Source organism: Barbus barbus (genome assembly GCF_936440315.1).
Source record: "Barbus barbus genome assembly, chromosome: 8".
Taxonomy (NCBI): domain Eukaryota; kingdom Metazoa; phylum Chordata; class Actinopteri; order Cypriniformes; family Cyprinidae; genus Barbus; species Barbus barbus.
This window is the reverse complement of record NC_136736.1, coordinates 31480789-31496945: the sequence shown is the minus strand read 5'-3', so window position 1 is coordinate 31496945 and position 16157 is coordinate 31480789. Positions and strand designations below refer to the sequence as shown.

Sequence of the window (16157 nt, the reverse complement as noted above, 5' to 3'; positions counted from 1 at the left end):
GTATTAGATTTGTTTACCTCCTCAAGTGGGTTCACTGATTTTCAGTTTCTCTATGTGTGTGTATTGCATGTCAAGAGTTCCATCTGGAAAAGTGTTCTTTGCGGAAGCACAAGGAGACGGGATTGTTATTCATTCTTTTTCTAGAGGAAGAAGAGCTTGCCAAGTATCCATTTCTTTGTCCCAGATGACTGCCGGAGAAGAGGATATAAAAACAGGAACCGCAAAATTTGTGTAATGGTTTTCATCTGAACCTAAAACACTCCACTGTGTGTGAGCAAAAAAAGTGTGTGTTTGGGAGTCTGAAGGGGACACAAGCTGTCCAAGGATCCAATGAATATTTCATGGGTTCAAAGGATGCAGAATTTAAAACATGAAGGTTTTAATTTGTCACTGTTGTATGTGAGCATGACCATTTTGAGAAGTGCAAGAGATTGAGGCAATACAAAGAAAGAAGTGGAGCCTATTGACTATAAAAAAATGATTTTAACAAAAACGTTGTTTATGCAACTTTTTCCTTTTCATGCAAAACAAATGCTCTGCAATAAGTCTTAATATTGTGTGCTGGTGATTTAATATTATCTGAGAGAGAAGAACATTGTTTTGACTAATTTTACAATGAGAGTCATTTGGTGTCTCAACTACGTTTATGAAAGGCTCAGCCAAATGTATTTTTATTTCATATTTTCTTGCATTTCTGGTGCATTTCCCAGAACAGAATATATTAAGCTTCAAACCCCATAAATGTTAAAGCTCAGCACATAACCTTGTACTACAGACATAAGTGATAAAGTCCCATAGACTTAAAGGGACAGTTCACCCAAAAATAAAGATTATGTCTTCACTTACTCACCCTCAAGTTGTTCCAAACCTATATGAGTTTCTTTCTTATGTTAAACACAAAAGACGATATTTTGAAGAATGTTGGTCACCAAACAGTTGCCGGTAGCCATTGACTTCCATAGTATGGGGGAAAAACATATACTATAGAAGTCAATGGCTACCGGCAACCATTTGTAAAACATACTCCAATACTCCTCTTTTTTAACAGCTTTGTAAAACCAAGTGTAGTTTTTCCTCACAAACTGTGCCGAAACATCTGTAATTATGGAACATTTTACATTTTAGGCATTTCTAGCTGAGCTGAAGTGGTTATTCGATCCATTTTGCAGATCATTGTCTTTCCTAATTATCTTTCCAAATGTGGCATTCGGAACCCTGTCAAAGCAGTGACCGAACTATCAAAGCAAAACCCAGAGTATCGCCAATGCTATTCACAGGCAAATCAAGGCCAGATATTTCATTGCTTCAAATCTGGCATACCTCCTTGGAAGTGCGAGAACAGCTAAACGATGCCAGGCGAAGCCCATGCAGCTCGCCCCCGGGCTGCAAGAGACTTTTTTCTTTATACAAGGCCTAAACTTCCTATGAGATCTGTCCGACCTGGCATAATGACTGTGCATAACCTGCTTTAATTGGGCTAACTGGCTCCAGAGTCAACTATTGTGGTTTTGAGACAGCCCCCCTCCACCGTCCCCTTGTTGCATTATCAAAGAATTTGGTGCACATTATAAAATGCCTAATTACAGGGCACACTGTGTTTCCTTCCGATGCCTAGAGCTCACCAGGGGTCATTATTACTTGGCTCCGTGTCCGCATGTGCATCCTTGCACTCGTTCTTCACATTTCTTTTTTCTTTCTTTTTCCTTTAACACCCACTCTCGACCCTTGTGGTTCACTCCAACACACGAGCAAACGGATATACGGGTTCTCTTCCTTACAAACACATCTAATTGTACTTATAAAACATCCTCTCAGACATTCCTGTGATTATCTGTCAAATATTTTGGAGACGTTACCGACTGACTAACATGTGTTTCTGAGCACAGATTTGTGGTTTTTGGTTTTGTTTCAAGCAACATTGAGCATGCCAGTGGAAATAACAGGGGTTGGTAAAATATATTTAAATGACTGCAAAGAGGAACTTGGTTTGACGTTGCTATCCAAAACATCATAATAAAATAAACTAGATTTTTTACATTTCCTAAAGAAAAAATGCTTGCAAATGCAAAACTCATCTGTAAATAAATGAAATGGCATGCTGTGAAGAAGTCTAAGACTTTCTGCATTACCACAGAGAACATTACAATAAATGACAGGCCGTAATTGAAACTTCTATCTCTCTATTTCCGTGTCTCTTCCGACTAAATTGTCTTGAACCACGGTAAAGCCTGAGGTGACAGTGGAGCTTATCTCACAGAACAAGAGGAAAAATAAATGACGCCAGGAAAGGAAAACGTCAAGTAACTTTATTAAGCCCACAAATTCATGTCACATTGAGCTTAGCTCAAAGCTAAACCGTCTGTATGCATTTTGTCCACTGCTTCCTCTTTATCTTTACAAACGTGTATAAGCTTTTGTTTGGGGGGCTTTGGTTGGGGGCGATTAGACAGCCAAAGGAGAAAGACAGCTGTTCCTTCAAAAGGTACACTTGGAAATAATGCCAGAAGACTTATTTAGGACTAGCTATGTACAAGTATTTGTGCAAAGTCAGACAGCCCAGTGTTTTGTTTGCTTGTTTTATTATTTTTTTATCATTATTTTTTATTATTTTGTTTTATTTTTAGCATTCCTGTTTTGTTTCATATTATGAGGTGACACTCAAAACGTATCTGGGGTATTTTTCACTCCAAAATCAGAAAAAAAAGAATAATAATGATGAAATAATAATAATATAAAATTCTTAAGATATGTTTAAACTGAAACAATATTTTCATGACTGAAATGCAATAAAACCTCATTCTTAATTGTCGTTTACATCATCCCTTTTTTGTGTTATGGTAATGACAAACGATAAAAAAGGACGTTTTAAATTTTGAATTTTTTTACGAACATTGCCGCAATACAAAATGTATGCAACATTTTGTGTGCGATATATAATTTCTTATACGACCCAGACATTTCTTGACAGTCTCCATGAGCTTCTCCCAACTATTCGTTATGTGTCTTATTCTAAAAGACTTTTCCTTGCATCCCCGTTCAACCCCCTTCTCCCATTTCCTCATGGACCCCATTGACAATGTGTGACCAAGGGAATCTGGGCGTTCTTGGGCAATGAGAGTCCCCATGACCAGGCACAAAGCCGCCTGTCAGTTACCTTTTCACCTTTGGCTGGTGAAAAGGAGGCCCTGAACAATAGGGGCCGCTCAGCTGGAGATGGTGGAGTCTCATGGGTTTGGGAACTCGCTCACTCTCTGCTCATTTCCTCTTTGACTCTCCATGTTCATTTGAGGCCACCTCAAGGTGCATTTGTTCACCCCCTCCTTCTGATTGATAACACAGAAGCAGCCTTACCTGTTATTGCCTTGCAGCCTTTTTAAAGAAAAGTTGCTAGAGAGACAGGCAGACAATGTGTCAAGGGGGGTACTTGAAGAAGCCTACATTCTCCTGTGGGAGTACTTCCTATTAGCCCACAATGGTCCATACATTATAAAGTGGCTTTGTATGGAAGCTATTTCCATGCTAAGTAAACTTGTTGTATTAGTGTCTTTCATCCTCTATCACTGCTAGATTGGATTTAACTGCAGATCAGACTTTTGTTTGCATTTTCTCTTTTATCAACTTTGTTACGTTTATCATATTGCCTATTGTATTTAAGAATTAAATACTATATAATTATATTTTCCAACCTTACATTAGACCATTATGAATATGAGTCCTTCATATGACTATGTTGATGTTATTTCTACTTAGGTAATCGTGCACTGTGCATTTATGGTTAAAATATATTTCTGGTGATCATTCAAGGAATAAACATGGTACTGTTGTTAGTTTCTCTTGCCACTAGAGAGCAGTAATAGACCCAATAATTTATTTTTTTCTATTGAGTTCAATAAAATAATAATAATAACAATAATAATACATTAATTACATTTATTATTGTTTGGACATTTAGATTTTAATTAAAGGCACAATCAGCATGTGCACTTTGAAATGTGGATTAAAGGTACAAAGGAAAAAATGAAATGCATACATGGGTGACCAGAACAATTGCATAAAGGTAGATGATTAGATTTTTAAGAACAGAAAAGTTTGAACTCATTGCAGCAAATTAATCTTCACCACTTACAAATGTAGGCCTGCCCTTAAAAACCTTCAAAAAAGAAAAGAAAGTGTTAAAGTTCTAAACCTCAGTGTCAACAGTGGTTGAGCAACAGATAAGCTCTCCTGTGCAAATGTTTAGGCCGTGAAAGACGGAGGCAGTGTTCTCTTCTCTGTAGCGATATCTGATTCGCGAAAGAATCGTTTGAATGAACCGGTTCATTTGAATGATTCTGTTGAACCGATTACCAAACTGTAGGCTACTGTAAGGGATTATTTTTATAGGAGGAAACCTGTTAACATTACCTGCTAGCCTATATCACAAAGTCGAGAACAATTAATATTAACAATATTAATTCATGTTAATGGGGAATAATAATGTTTAAAGGCTGTTTTAAATAGGCTAAGAATTATGGGCGAGGTGTGTTAACAAAGAATAATTATTATTATTATTTATTAAGAATTATTCATTGTTGTTGTTGTTAATAATAACCATCTTGATATTTTATAGGCCAACTTTATATGCAATTCAGCAATTTCCCAGTTACCACAAACGCTATCCGAATGCAGAAGTTTGACTGTCATTTAGCACTTTAATGTGATCCGTGATTTGTTTAAAACATCTTTTATAAGATATAGAGTTGACGTTTAGCTCACTGTAAACATCATTTTGGTTTCGATAAACGACCCTAACAGAAACTAAACGTCGACACAGATTTAATAATTTGCACAAAGTGCGCAACATTTGGGAATAACCTATATAGCTTAATGTAAAAGTGTGTTATAAACAGCGAATTTACAGTAAAAATACACGTAAATGTCCCAATAAGACGTAGGAACACCTTTAAAGAAGTGGTGAGTCGGCTCATTGAATCGAAACATTCGAGTGAACCGATTCGCTCAAATGAATCGGTCGTCCGTGTGCTAGTGTTCTGTGACACACACACACACACACACACAGGGAGTGAATGTTGAGTCCTGTAGAGCCAATGAGCTGGGACCGGATACGATATATCCTCTGGGACAACAGCTACTCTGTTCACCCCCTTCACTTCCACATGACGCCATTTACAGCATAAACCCGACCTCCTCTCCGGAAAGAAGAGAAAACAAGAGCTGAAAAACTGGAAAGCAGCACAGTGTGTGCCATGCAGCCAAACATTCAACTTGAGAACCGCAACGCGTCTTCTTGAGCGCTTTTTACTTGTATTTGTTCAGTAAACTCGGCTCATTTTGTTGGATTCTGGAACTTCTTTTCTTTTTGGCATAATTAGAGGTTTAACAGCATAAATTAAACTCCACTGCGTTCTATTTGGAATAAAGTTGTGATGTTCCACGCGAATACGAGCACGCGCGGGTGTTCCCATCATCGGGATTTTTGTGAATGAACTGAGGACTAACCAAAGAGAAATTCCTGCTAGTAGGATATACTCTTCACAACACAAATAGGGGGTTGAGGTGGTGAGATCACGGTAAGTGACGTGTATTACAACTTATTTGCATTGGATTTTGACAGGCTTTAATTTTAGTTTCGTTTATTGCTTATGTTTTTTAGTCGTGCAATTATAGTATAGTTCTTCATGAGTTTTTCCAGTGCTCATGCTCCGCGCCATTCTTGCAGCTGTGCAAATACATGCCATACGGATCTGTTCCCTACGTACTTTGACTTATTTAAAGTTGCGAATCGCTACTGAACACGTCTTCTGCAGCTACACGATAGTTATTAAAAACCCATACGAAGACTCACTAAAGATTTCAAAACTTTACACATTTTAATTTTCTGTCACAATTATTTAAAGTTGCCACTAGATATTTATAAACGCAGTCTACACTTGCAGGATTTTTATCTTTCCTCCAATAAGAACTCATAAGACGTTCCACTAATTATTACTTATAATAATAATAATAATAATAATAATAAAACTTTGGCTGCTGTTGCAAAGAAAAAAAAATGGTTCTGTACTGTATGCCAGGTTCAACCAAGTTAAGTATTGTCATAAAGTTAGTATGCATGCTGATAACCCAGAAGTTTAAATAGCGGTGAGGAAATAAACAGATGTTTAACAGACATGAAAGAGAGATTGTGCATTGATATGGTAATTTGGGGTAGTGTTATTTAGATTGAACTCAACTGGTGCTGAGGGTCCCGGCTGAGATGTATGGTTTCATGTTTATTCACTTCAACACATGTGGATATTTAATTTTTTGTTGTTGTTGTTTGTTTAGTTTTGTTTTTTCATTAAGAGCTCTGCCTCCCTGCCTCTGATAATCTCATAATAAATGTGTGGACGTCATTTTATTACTCCAGCCAGCTGCTAGATATTAAAATTGTCCATCTGAAATAAAAAACTTCCTAATTTTACTATAACGACCATACTACTATGAAAATGTGTTATGGTGAATGTAAAGTTTTAGTCTTGAACGTGAATAATGCCGTCATAGTGTTAAATATGTCTATAAGTTGTGCAATACTTGCATTTTCAAGCTCGTTAAAAATTGCATTTGCTTATGATTAAAATAATAGCTTGTACCACAAAGAAAAGTGAAGTTGGGTGTACTTTTCATTCTTTTTTTCCTATTCCATCTTTTACAAACAAGTTCTAATGTGCTCTGCAAGAACTGAACAGTGAGAATGGTGTTTGCAATGTTAACATAAGCACACAAAAAAAAAGAATAAACATTTAGTTATTTGTATTTCAGTACACATGGTACCTTTTAATTCCCCAAAAGCTAGCCATGGGAGATATTTGCAAGATGTTTAAATAAATGTGCAGATAAGTGAAACACAGTCATTCATAAGGTGTGAATATAACATTGGTCTCAAACTTGCGTTGAGGATAGATGATGCTTGTGCAGAAGACAAACTGGTAGATTTTACTCTGCAAAGAGATACTTATTTATTCTTGATCTGATAATGTGCAGCACCTGAGACACTGTAGAGCAAAAGTGGTTTTGCGTCTACTAGATGTTCCATGAACTTGATAGCTGCAGGTGGTAAAGGCCTGTCCCATTAATGATCAGCCTTCTAGGTCTGTAGAGGTGGGGAGTAGTTGGGAGATTTGCATTAAGGAGCCTGCCATCTGCCTTTTCTTTTTGCCTAGTTTGTATAATTTACATATGGTTAGTTTATGGGATTTTACTTCCCTGTATGCTCTCGTTTAACTGTCTGCCTTTCCCATAGGACTTCAGATGTGTTCAATGCCAGCCGGAGAGTTCCCACTTCAAAGTAAAGATGGAGACAAGAGCTCAAAATGGCGGCAGCGGCTCCTCTGGCTTGCTGCGAGCTTTGCGTGACACTGGCAGACCCCAGACTGGGGACTCGGAGCCTTGGGAGGGTCAAGTGCTCTCCCTGGACCAGATAAGGACCATCCGCAGCAGCAATGAGTACACAGAGGGCCCGACGGTGGCGCCCCGTCCGCCGGCTTCCCAGCAGAAAACCGACTCGCAATCTTCTAGCCCGACTTCCACCGTCTCCATTGAGCTCTCTGAGCATAGAAACTCCCCGAGGGCCCAACGAGCCGAACAGCAGACTCCTCAACAAGCCCCTCAGTCGCCAAGGAGCGCCATGAGCAGATCCACCAGTGGCACCAGCGAAGGGTCACGCAGCACTGCCAGGGCCAGCACAGGCAGCACCTCGTCTGAGCAAAGACTTTTGGGAAACGCAGGCGGGACGGCCGAGCGGGTGGTGAGGGCGCAGCCTAAACGTTCAGAGCTGAAGCAGGAGGAACTGAAGCCCTTGGCCACGATCCCAGGCCAGGCCGCTGACAGCAAGCACTTGAATCGCTGCGAGGACTGCGGCCGCTGCAAGTGCGAAGGGTGCACCTGCCCTCGGACCCTGCCGTCCTGTTGGATGTGCGGCCGCAGGTGCCTTTGCTCGGCGACAACAGCGATGGACTACATCACCTGCGTCTGCTGCGTCAAGGGTCTCTTCTACCACTGCTCCAGTGACGATGAGGATGTGTGTGCGGACAAGCCCTTCTCTTGCACCCAGTCACACTGCTGCATGCGGTGGATGGCCATAAGCGTCCTGGCACTTTTCCTGCCCTGCCTGCTTTGCTACCTCCCGGCGAAGGGTTGCGTGGCGTTGTGCCAGGCGTGCTATGACTGCACCAGCCGGCCAGGATGCCGCTGCAAGAACAAAGGAGTTGAGAAATGAACGAGGCTCAGTTCCTGAAGTAGCACTGGGAAGATAACCTTATCTGGGACTATCTCCAGAGCAATGGAAAAATATTCGCAAATTGTTGTAGTTTTGGCACTGTAGACCAAGAGGTGACATTGGATTGGCAAAAACTGGTTTGAAGTGGTTTGTTTATTTGTTTGTTGCTCTTCTTTTATCCACTTTCTCTCTTTCTATTTCACTCTTTAAGGGGGGTAGAGTTTGTTGCAACATCCTTCCCCCGTCCTTTTCGTTTTAAACTGAAGTCCAGAATGTTAGCCCTATTGACATTCAGTAATATGACTGATAAAGGTGACAGACTCTTCTAACTAACTGTTTGTGAATAGTATCTGCAAAGTATGTAAATTAGCAAATGAGCTCTTTTTCTGAGAGATTTTATTTTTGTACATATAATATTTCAACTGTGAAAAGCATTGTGCCAAACCAGAGGCACCTTGACAGATCCATATATATGATGCATATATAAAACATGTATAGTGCTATACATTCGTTTCGAATGTATATCAATCACTCTTTTGATATTTTGCCTTATAGAAGAGAAACCTTACATGAATTATCCCTACAACTATACTTGTAAATTGTACAGTGACCCTAAGAAAAACTTTATTTTCTAATTTCAACACATTGTTTAGTGTAAAAATATTTATTTGAAGTTTTATTATTTTATAAAGTAATATTTATTTTGAGAGGCATCACCCCAACTTTGAGAAACAAAACCTCCTCTGTTGTTGCTGCAAAACAAGGGTGACAAGGGTGTCAAATCCGATGCATATGTTCACTATAAAATAGAAAATATATTAACGTTTTGAAATTAAACAATGCATTTTCTGTGTTTTTTTTGTGGCCTGCTGTTGACCTTGTTTTTTAGCCTTTGAGCACAAAGGCCCATTTCAGAAAATCTACTGTGTTTTCAATCGCCTTTGTTTACCCGATGTATCTTCTGTCAGGGTCGCATTTCACTTCGCGTTTATGATGACAGCGATGATGTTCGCAGAGCTTCGGTTTCGAGGTCATCTGAAAATAAAGCGTTGAAAATGATAGTGTACGTTGGCAAATCAGCAAAATAGGTGCGTTACTGAGAGATTCTAGCGATGAGATCTTCCTGCACAAAGGAGATCAAATGAAGTTTAATATAGCTCACTAGAAATGCAACATTGAGTATTGTCTGGTGTTGACTGTTATTTCATGAATGATCATGCTTTAACCGTGACCGTTTGGAGACACGTAATCTCAACTGGAAAATTGCAGAACTGTGTTAGTGTTGTTCTGGTTGACCAAGAAAACCTGTCAAATATTTAGTCATGTAATAGTCACACTGAATTAAGTTATCAAGTTATGATTACCAATAATTAACACCAGTACGTGGAACTCCAAACTGCTTGTCTGATAAAACCACCCAAACAAACTGATCTCAGATCAAGACCAACGCCAGTTCCTTTACAAAGAAGCCCTGATCTCGAGCCAGACCTTCAGGGGTAACTTCTAGCCTCCCCTGCCAGCAGCGGATACTGGCTGTATTTACTTCCATGGGAAACATCTGGCACTGGTTTAATCATTGAAGTATGCGAACCACTAGTTGACATCAGGAGGATCAGAGATTGTTTCTGTTGGCAAGCCGTTGTTTGCTACGCTCCCTCCAATCCTCGCTCGTGTTATGGAAACTGCCCTGTGGGAATATTAAGAGTAGATATGGTATACACAAGATGCTTTTGAGGAGATTTTCGCTCCCTAGACACTCGCATGCACTGCGGTTGTGTAAGTTGCGATATTTAACCTTTTTGTATTAAGAAACATCGCAGATAACTCTGTTGGCATGATCACAACTTTATTTGAATTTGGAATGAGCAAAATCACTTTAAAACTAAATTTGACACTGAAGTTCTCAAATTGAGGTCCCAGATTTTACATTCTAAATAAAATGACCTACATTTGCACCGAAATCCCTGTAAGTTTAACTGGTCTGTGCAAATGGTCATGGTTAATTGCAGTTTTAGTGGTCTTTGGAGTACAAACCATCAGTTGAGAATCACTCTTTAAAACTAAAGCAGCTTAACATATTCAAGGTCATGACATTGATTTTAATTTTTTTTTATACAGTAAATGTTTTTAAAATAACATTTAGATCTTGCAATGCGTGCACTCCTCCTTTTGTATAGTCACAAAGTAAAAGGCTGTTCCTTTTTTCCCATTCTCTTCCCTGTGACATATGCACTACTGGCATTCACACTGTTGGTTCAGCGTGTTGGCGCATGTTTGTTATTTTGCCGAGGGTTTGAGTGACAGGCAGCCAGCTTTCACCCCTTGGTTGGGATGAGCCCCCTTCCCCGTTTACGTGGCAAAAGGTGGAAAAACAAAACCGTCCCGATTGCTCGAGTGCGTCGTTTTCCGGCTTGCCTCCCACCCATTGTTTTAAGCTGTGAATGGCAGGGCAGCGACGGGGGGTTGGTTTGCTCAAGAAAGCCCCGCAAAGGGTTAAAGACATTACTTTAAATGACAATGGGCCAACAGTTTACCCCCACATTCGAACCCTTGTGTATTCACCGTCTTTTCAATGGGCCTAAGTTATTTCACCGCCTCTTAAGCCTCTTCAACTACCTGCTTGGTATTCTCACAGGGCAGCCTTAGAGAGTGTGTGTGTGTGTCTGTGTGACAGCACGCACGCGCATGTTTCCTACTTTGCGTGCGAGTGTTTAGCAGCCGCTTAATGTGTTGTTATGGGTGCAGGCAGCACAAAAGAAGGATAGATGGGAAAAATGACACCCTTTTGAAAGAGCTGCAATTGCATGCCAAGTTCAAGAGAAACAGAGAAATATAGATTTCTCCATTGAGCAGAAAAATGGGTTAGATAAAGGCTGGGAGGGTTGACCTGAATAAACAGACAACAGACGGGACGGAACTTACTTTGTCTCAAAAATTAACACTAGTATTAAGTGCTCGCCTAGGCCGGAACGTCTAGTTATTGTCAAAAGGAATGGATTAGACCAATGGGAAGTTACTTCATTTGTCGTTGAAGACGTTATGTACCTGTCTATTGATATTTGCTATGTTTTGAAAGGGTATTGATTACTTCCATCCTCATTCTAAAATTAACAGTGTCAATGAGGACAAGCTACACAGGCAAAGAGAGATAACCCTGACTGGTTACCACAGTAGTAAACAGGCAAACAACAGTGCAAGAAAAAATAACAGATACTGTTTAGTTCACCCAAAAATGAATTTAGCTTAAAAAAAAAAAAAAAAATGTTTTCACAGTCAACAGGGTGTCAAAATACGGTGCATGATAAAAAAAAAATATACATATATATATATATATATATATATATATATACATGTTTGGAGACCAAAAAAAAAAAAAAGTTAAGGGAAAAAACATCGGTAAAATGTATGCTGTTGTTGAACACAACTGAATCTAAACTTCAGAAGAGAGTCTGAAAAAAGAGAGTGCGCATTTGTGCAGAAAAAGGAGAGAGAGAGAGTAGGCAGCAGAGCAATTGGAAAAGCCCCCAGAGCGTCTCTTTGTTGGTTTTAGCTGGGCCCCGGCGCTCATGCCCCGTTCTGAAGCCCAGATCTATTCAGTCTGCTCATCAAGGCAGAATACTCAACAGGAAGGAAGGAAGCGGCCCATTCTTTATACGCCCATTGTCTGACCACCGGGCTTAAGCAATCAAACAGCAATGTGCCGAGAGAGAGAGAGCAGGATGAGGTGCTCGGTGGGGGCAGGGAATGAGAGCCCATGGTCTGTGTTCCATCCTGAAGTTTTTATCTGTCTCTGGCAGTCAGGGGCTTCCCGATTTCTTCACAGTCACAATCTGTATGCTTTTTAAAACGTGTTCTGATTCTGATTAAAGACAACATTGTCTTTGTGCACATTTTGAACTTAGGGATGGAAACATGCTTTACACAATTATGAAGACATTACACATGTGCTCAAGATAGAGGGTTTCAAGTGTTTGCACCAAATTAAAATGTTATTATTAAGCTAAAAGCTGTACAATTTATAAAATATTGATAGTTTCTCTTACGTTAATTATTTTTTGTTTCCGCCAAAAACTGTTGTTCCGCCAGTATTTGACTTAAAAAGGAAACTGACTGTAGAAGAAGACAATTAATGCTAATGTGTGCTTCAGTGCCCCTTGTGGAGACGCTGGGAATGCAATGCACACGTGTGGTCTGGCACTATATTTCAGACGTTTTTGTTAAATGAAAGACAATATTAGATATTTGCGGTAAAATCATAAATAATACAAACTTACGAGTGTTACAATCTTACGTGTTAAATTTGCTTCTCCCATTGTAAACTTACACCGTGACATTCTGCAGCATTCTCTCGCTCTCGCTACAAAGTCAAAGTACATTCTAAAACTCGTCCTGACATTCCAGCCTGAATGTGCCTTCGGCTTTACCCAAAGGCAAGGGAAGATTAAGTTTCCGAAAGAAAGAGGGATGAAATTCCATAATTGCATGGTCCTTTCTCTTCCACCCTCCTTCTCCACCTTCCCACCCTTTCTCATTTCAACAACAAGCACCAGATCTTTTCATAATTTAACATGAAATAAATTCATCATGAAATGCAATCATTGATAGTTTTATTTTAAAATGACACTATGCAGAAATTACATTATACTATGAATATTTTCACTTCAAAATAAATATTTGCTTATGAAAATAACTTGTTGCTTATGTAGAACTGACAAGTTTTTCATTTAATATAGAAATAAGTCAAAGTTTTATAATATATAATAAATCTCATACATTTTAATTAGTTGTGGCAGTATGCAGTTTGTATGGTGGAGAAATTTTTCTAAGCAATTTTATCACCTGGTAGAATATAAAATAAGAACACAACATATTTTATTGTAATTTAAGTAAGTAAATAAAATAAACAATACAATTCAATACAACACAATACAACTTACACTGAAGGGTGAAGCCATAGCCTATAGAGACCAGAATATCAATAAGACATTTTTTACCTGTGCCAATAAGCAAGAAACCACAACCAGCATTTTATTGGTGATTTTGCATTGTCACATTTTCTTGCTTGAGTGTCAACTTTATTACATAATATAGTCCTCATGGGAACTTCAAGCTTTAAATTGTTCAGTTTAATCTCAATCTTTAAAACAGTGTCAAATCAGGACCGGCATGTAGGTACACTGACATTGTCACACACACAGGATATGGACACGATTCTCTGTCAGCGATGAGAAAGCACCTCACAAGTGTGTTTCTGAGAAGCTTGTCTGCCATTTCCTGTGGAAACTCACCACACAATCCATCCACAGACAAATACGACTATGAATAGACCACACATCGCATCGCATGCAGTTGCCCCAGAAAGTATTTGGACACTTAACGTTAAAGTCACACATCCCAAAAATGCTATTGCATTAGAACAAAGTTTTCTAAACAATACTTTTCTGAGACATTTTGTTCTGGTCTCAAGGTGAATTTAAGTGCATGTGTTAAGTTCACACAAGTGAAATTAATTATATTAATGTTTCACAACCATAAAGTGTCACAATGTGTTTTGCATCAATTTCAAACAGTGTATCTATTGTTAAGTCATTCAAAACCTGACTAAAGCGTGCTTGTGCAATCTTTCTGCCTCTTGTTTTGATATGTTATCTAATGCAAAGCCATTCACTAATTTTAAGCCTGACACAAGTGTACAAATAATTTTTAACAGGGCCACTGTATTAGTTAACTTTTAAATTGTCACTGAGAAATAAAAGAAAAATCTGCTTTAAAATAATTGCAATGCATTAAAAATGCATATGTTAAAACTTAAATGCTAAATATTTTTGCAAGCAATTATTATGCATTTATGTTTCCTTTTGCTTCAATCTTGTTTTTACCCGAGAAGGTTCATCTTTGCACATGCACTCACTTGCATTCATATTTCTGCACATAAAAAAAGCTCGTACACACAAAGAAAACCTCAAAATGAGCATGCACGGACACATGGCCGTGCACCGGAATCATCATGAATCCAGGGCATATCAATTATCTCTCTTTAAAAGAGAAAAGAGCGGAACCAGCTCGGGAAAAAGGTGAATGCTGGGACAGCGGGAGAAGAAATGAAAGAAGCCTCTTTAACTTATGTAATAGGCGTCACCGCGCATTAGGACTGGAGCGAACTTCCTAAATGAACAATCCAGCCTGAAGGCAAAAGGAAGGAGGGATGGGAGGCTGGGGGGAGAAAAGAGGGATAGAAGGGCAGTGGTCTTGCCTTGGGGTTAATTGAGTTAGAGGACACGAAGGAGCCCTGGAAAAGGCCCGCATGGTCGTTAGGGTTGGTGGGGGTACAGGACTAATTAGAGAGGAACACAGACAGACGGAGGCTGGAAGCCCAGCAGGCTTTTGGAGAGCGGGATCACAGATTGAGAAACGTCTGGAATGAGCGAGTCGAGGAATTTGTGTTTGCTGATCTGTTGCCCTTAAAGGAGGTCAAATCAAATATAAAATAGTCACATTTTGTATTTTATTCAAAACGTGTATGTTTTATCTCAAAGCTACTTCAATGTTGTTAGTTTTAACGTTGTTAATTCTCATTAATACACATTAAAACAACTCAGAACACTTTAGCTACAATGGAATAAAAAATACTCTGATCCCCACGACTACCTAGAAAGCACCGAAAACAGGTCAGTGGACTTCCCTCCATAGCAAAAAATTCACTTCAAATGCCCAAAAAACTACCCAGAACACCTCAGGAACATGCTAAAAATCCCAAAGAAAACATTAGCAACACCCTAGAAACTTCATAGCAATGGAATTAAACCAATGCATAGCAATGGGCATCCAAAACAGAATGGTTAGTAACCATTCAAAGCTACTCAGAAACGGAATAGAAATGTGCTAAAAACACCCCAAAAAACTTAGCAACCACATAGTAACATCCTAGTAACCACCCGAGCAAGTCCACAGAAACCAACAGAATTCCATTTTAAATGCCCAAGCAACTTGCTAAAAAAACACTTTACATCTTAGCAACACCCTAGTAACTGCTTAGCAACAGACTAAAAGTTGACTAAAAACACCTTATAAACTGTCAGAAACCATTCAAAACAATCCAACTACTGAATAATGTGATAAAAAAAAAACACTGAAAGCTTAACCACCTAGCAACATCTTTATAACCGCCAAAACAGCCTAGCAACTCCATAGTAACTGTCAAAATCCCACATCAAATTCCCAATTACCTAAAACCTGACTAACTACCCAGAACACCCAGAACCACTCAGGACACTCATCCCTTTAGCAACTACCCAGCAACCGCTCAAAACAGGACAGTCACTATTCAGAACAATTCGGCAACTGAATACCAATATGTTTAAAAAAAATAAAAAAACACAAAACACCTTAGCAACCACCTAGCAACATTCTAGTAACTACCAAGAAACCCATAGCAACAGACTAAAAATGGAATAAAAACTATATATAAACTATCTAGAAACCACCTAAAAACATCAGTAACCATTCAAAACCATCAAGCTACTGAAAAGCAATATGATTAAAAAAAAAACATTGAAAACACCTTAGTAACCACCTAGCAACATCCATATAACCATCAAAACACAATAGCAAAATCCCAAATTAAATTCCTAAAACCTCACTAACTACCCAGAACACCCAAGCAATGTGCTAAAAATCACTCAGGACACCTTAGCAACACCCTAGCAACTGCATAGCAATAGATTAAAAACCACACTCATCCCTTCAGCAACTACCTAGCAACCACTCAAAACAGGACAGTCACTAGTCTGAACAATTCGGCAACTTAATACCAATGTGTTTTAAAAAAACACTCAAATCACCTTAGCAACCACCTAGCAAAATCCTAGTAACCACCCAGTACACCCAAGCAACCAAATAGCAA

At 39.0% G+C, this 16157-nt stretch overlaps 1 protein-coding gene across 2 annotated transcripts; it reads left to right on the top strand.

Moving 5' to 3' along the window:
* Nucleotides 1-5051: 5051 nt before the first annotated feature.
* Nucleotides 5052-9306, top strand: LOC306873505 (protein sprouty homolog 2-like). Of its 2 annotated transcripts, none has more exons than XM_079422841.1 (2): nucleotides 5052-5570; nucleotides 7280-9306. In XM_079422841.1, exon 2 carries the CDS (start codon nucleotides 7331-7333, stop codon nucleotides 8252-8254), a length of 924 nt encoding a protein of 307 aa, XP_079278967.1. In that variant the 5' UTR covers nucleotides 5052-5570; nucleotides 7280-7330; the 3' UTR covers nucleotides 8255-9306. The 2 variants fall into 2 exon arrangements, with proteins under 2 accessions (XP_079278967.1, XP_079278968.1); XM_079422842.1 differs by having other exon boundaries at nucleotides 7288-9107.
* Nucleotides 9307-16157: the final 6851 nt, after the last annotated feature.

Excerpts from the sequence above, each read along its gene's own strand:
- LOC306873505 (XM_079422841.1), top strand. The coding sequence starts at position 7,331 with ATGGAGACAAGAGCTCAAAATGGCGGCAGCGGCTCCTCTGGCTTGCTG.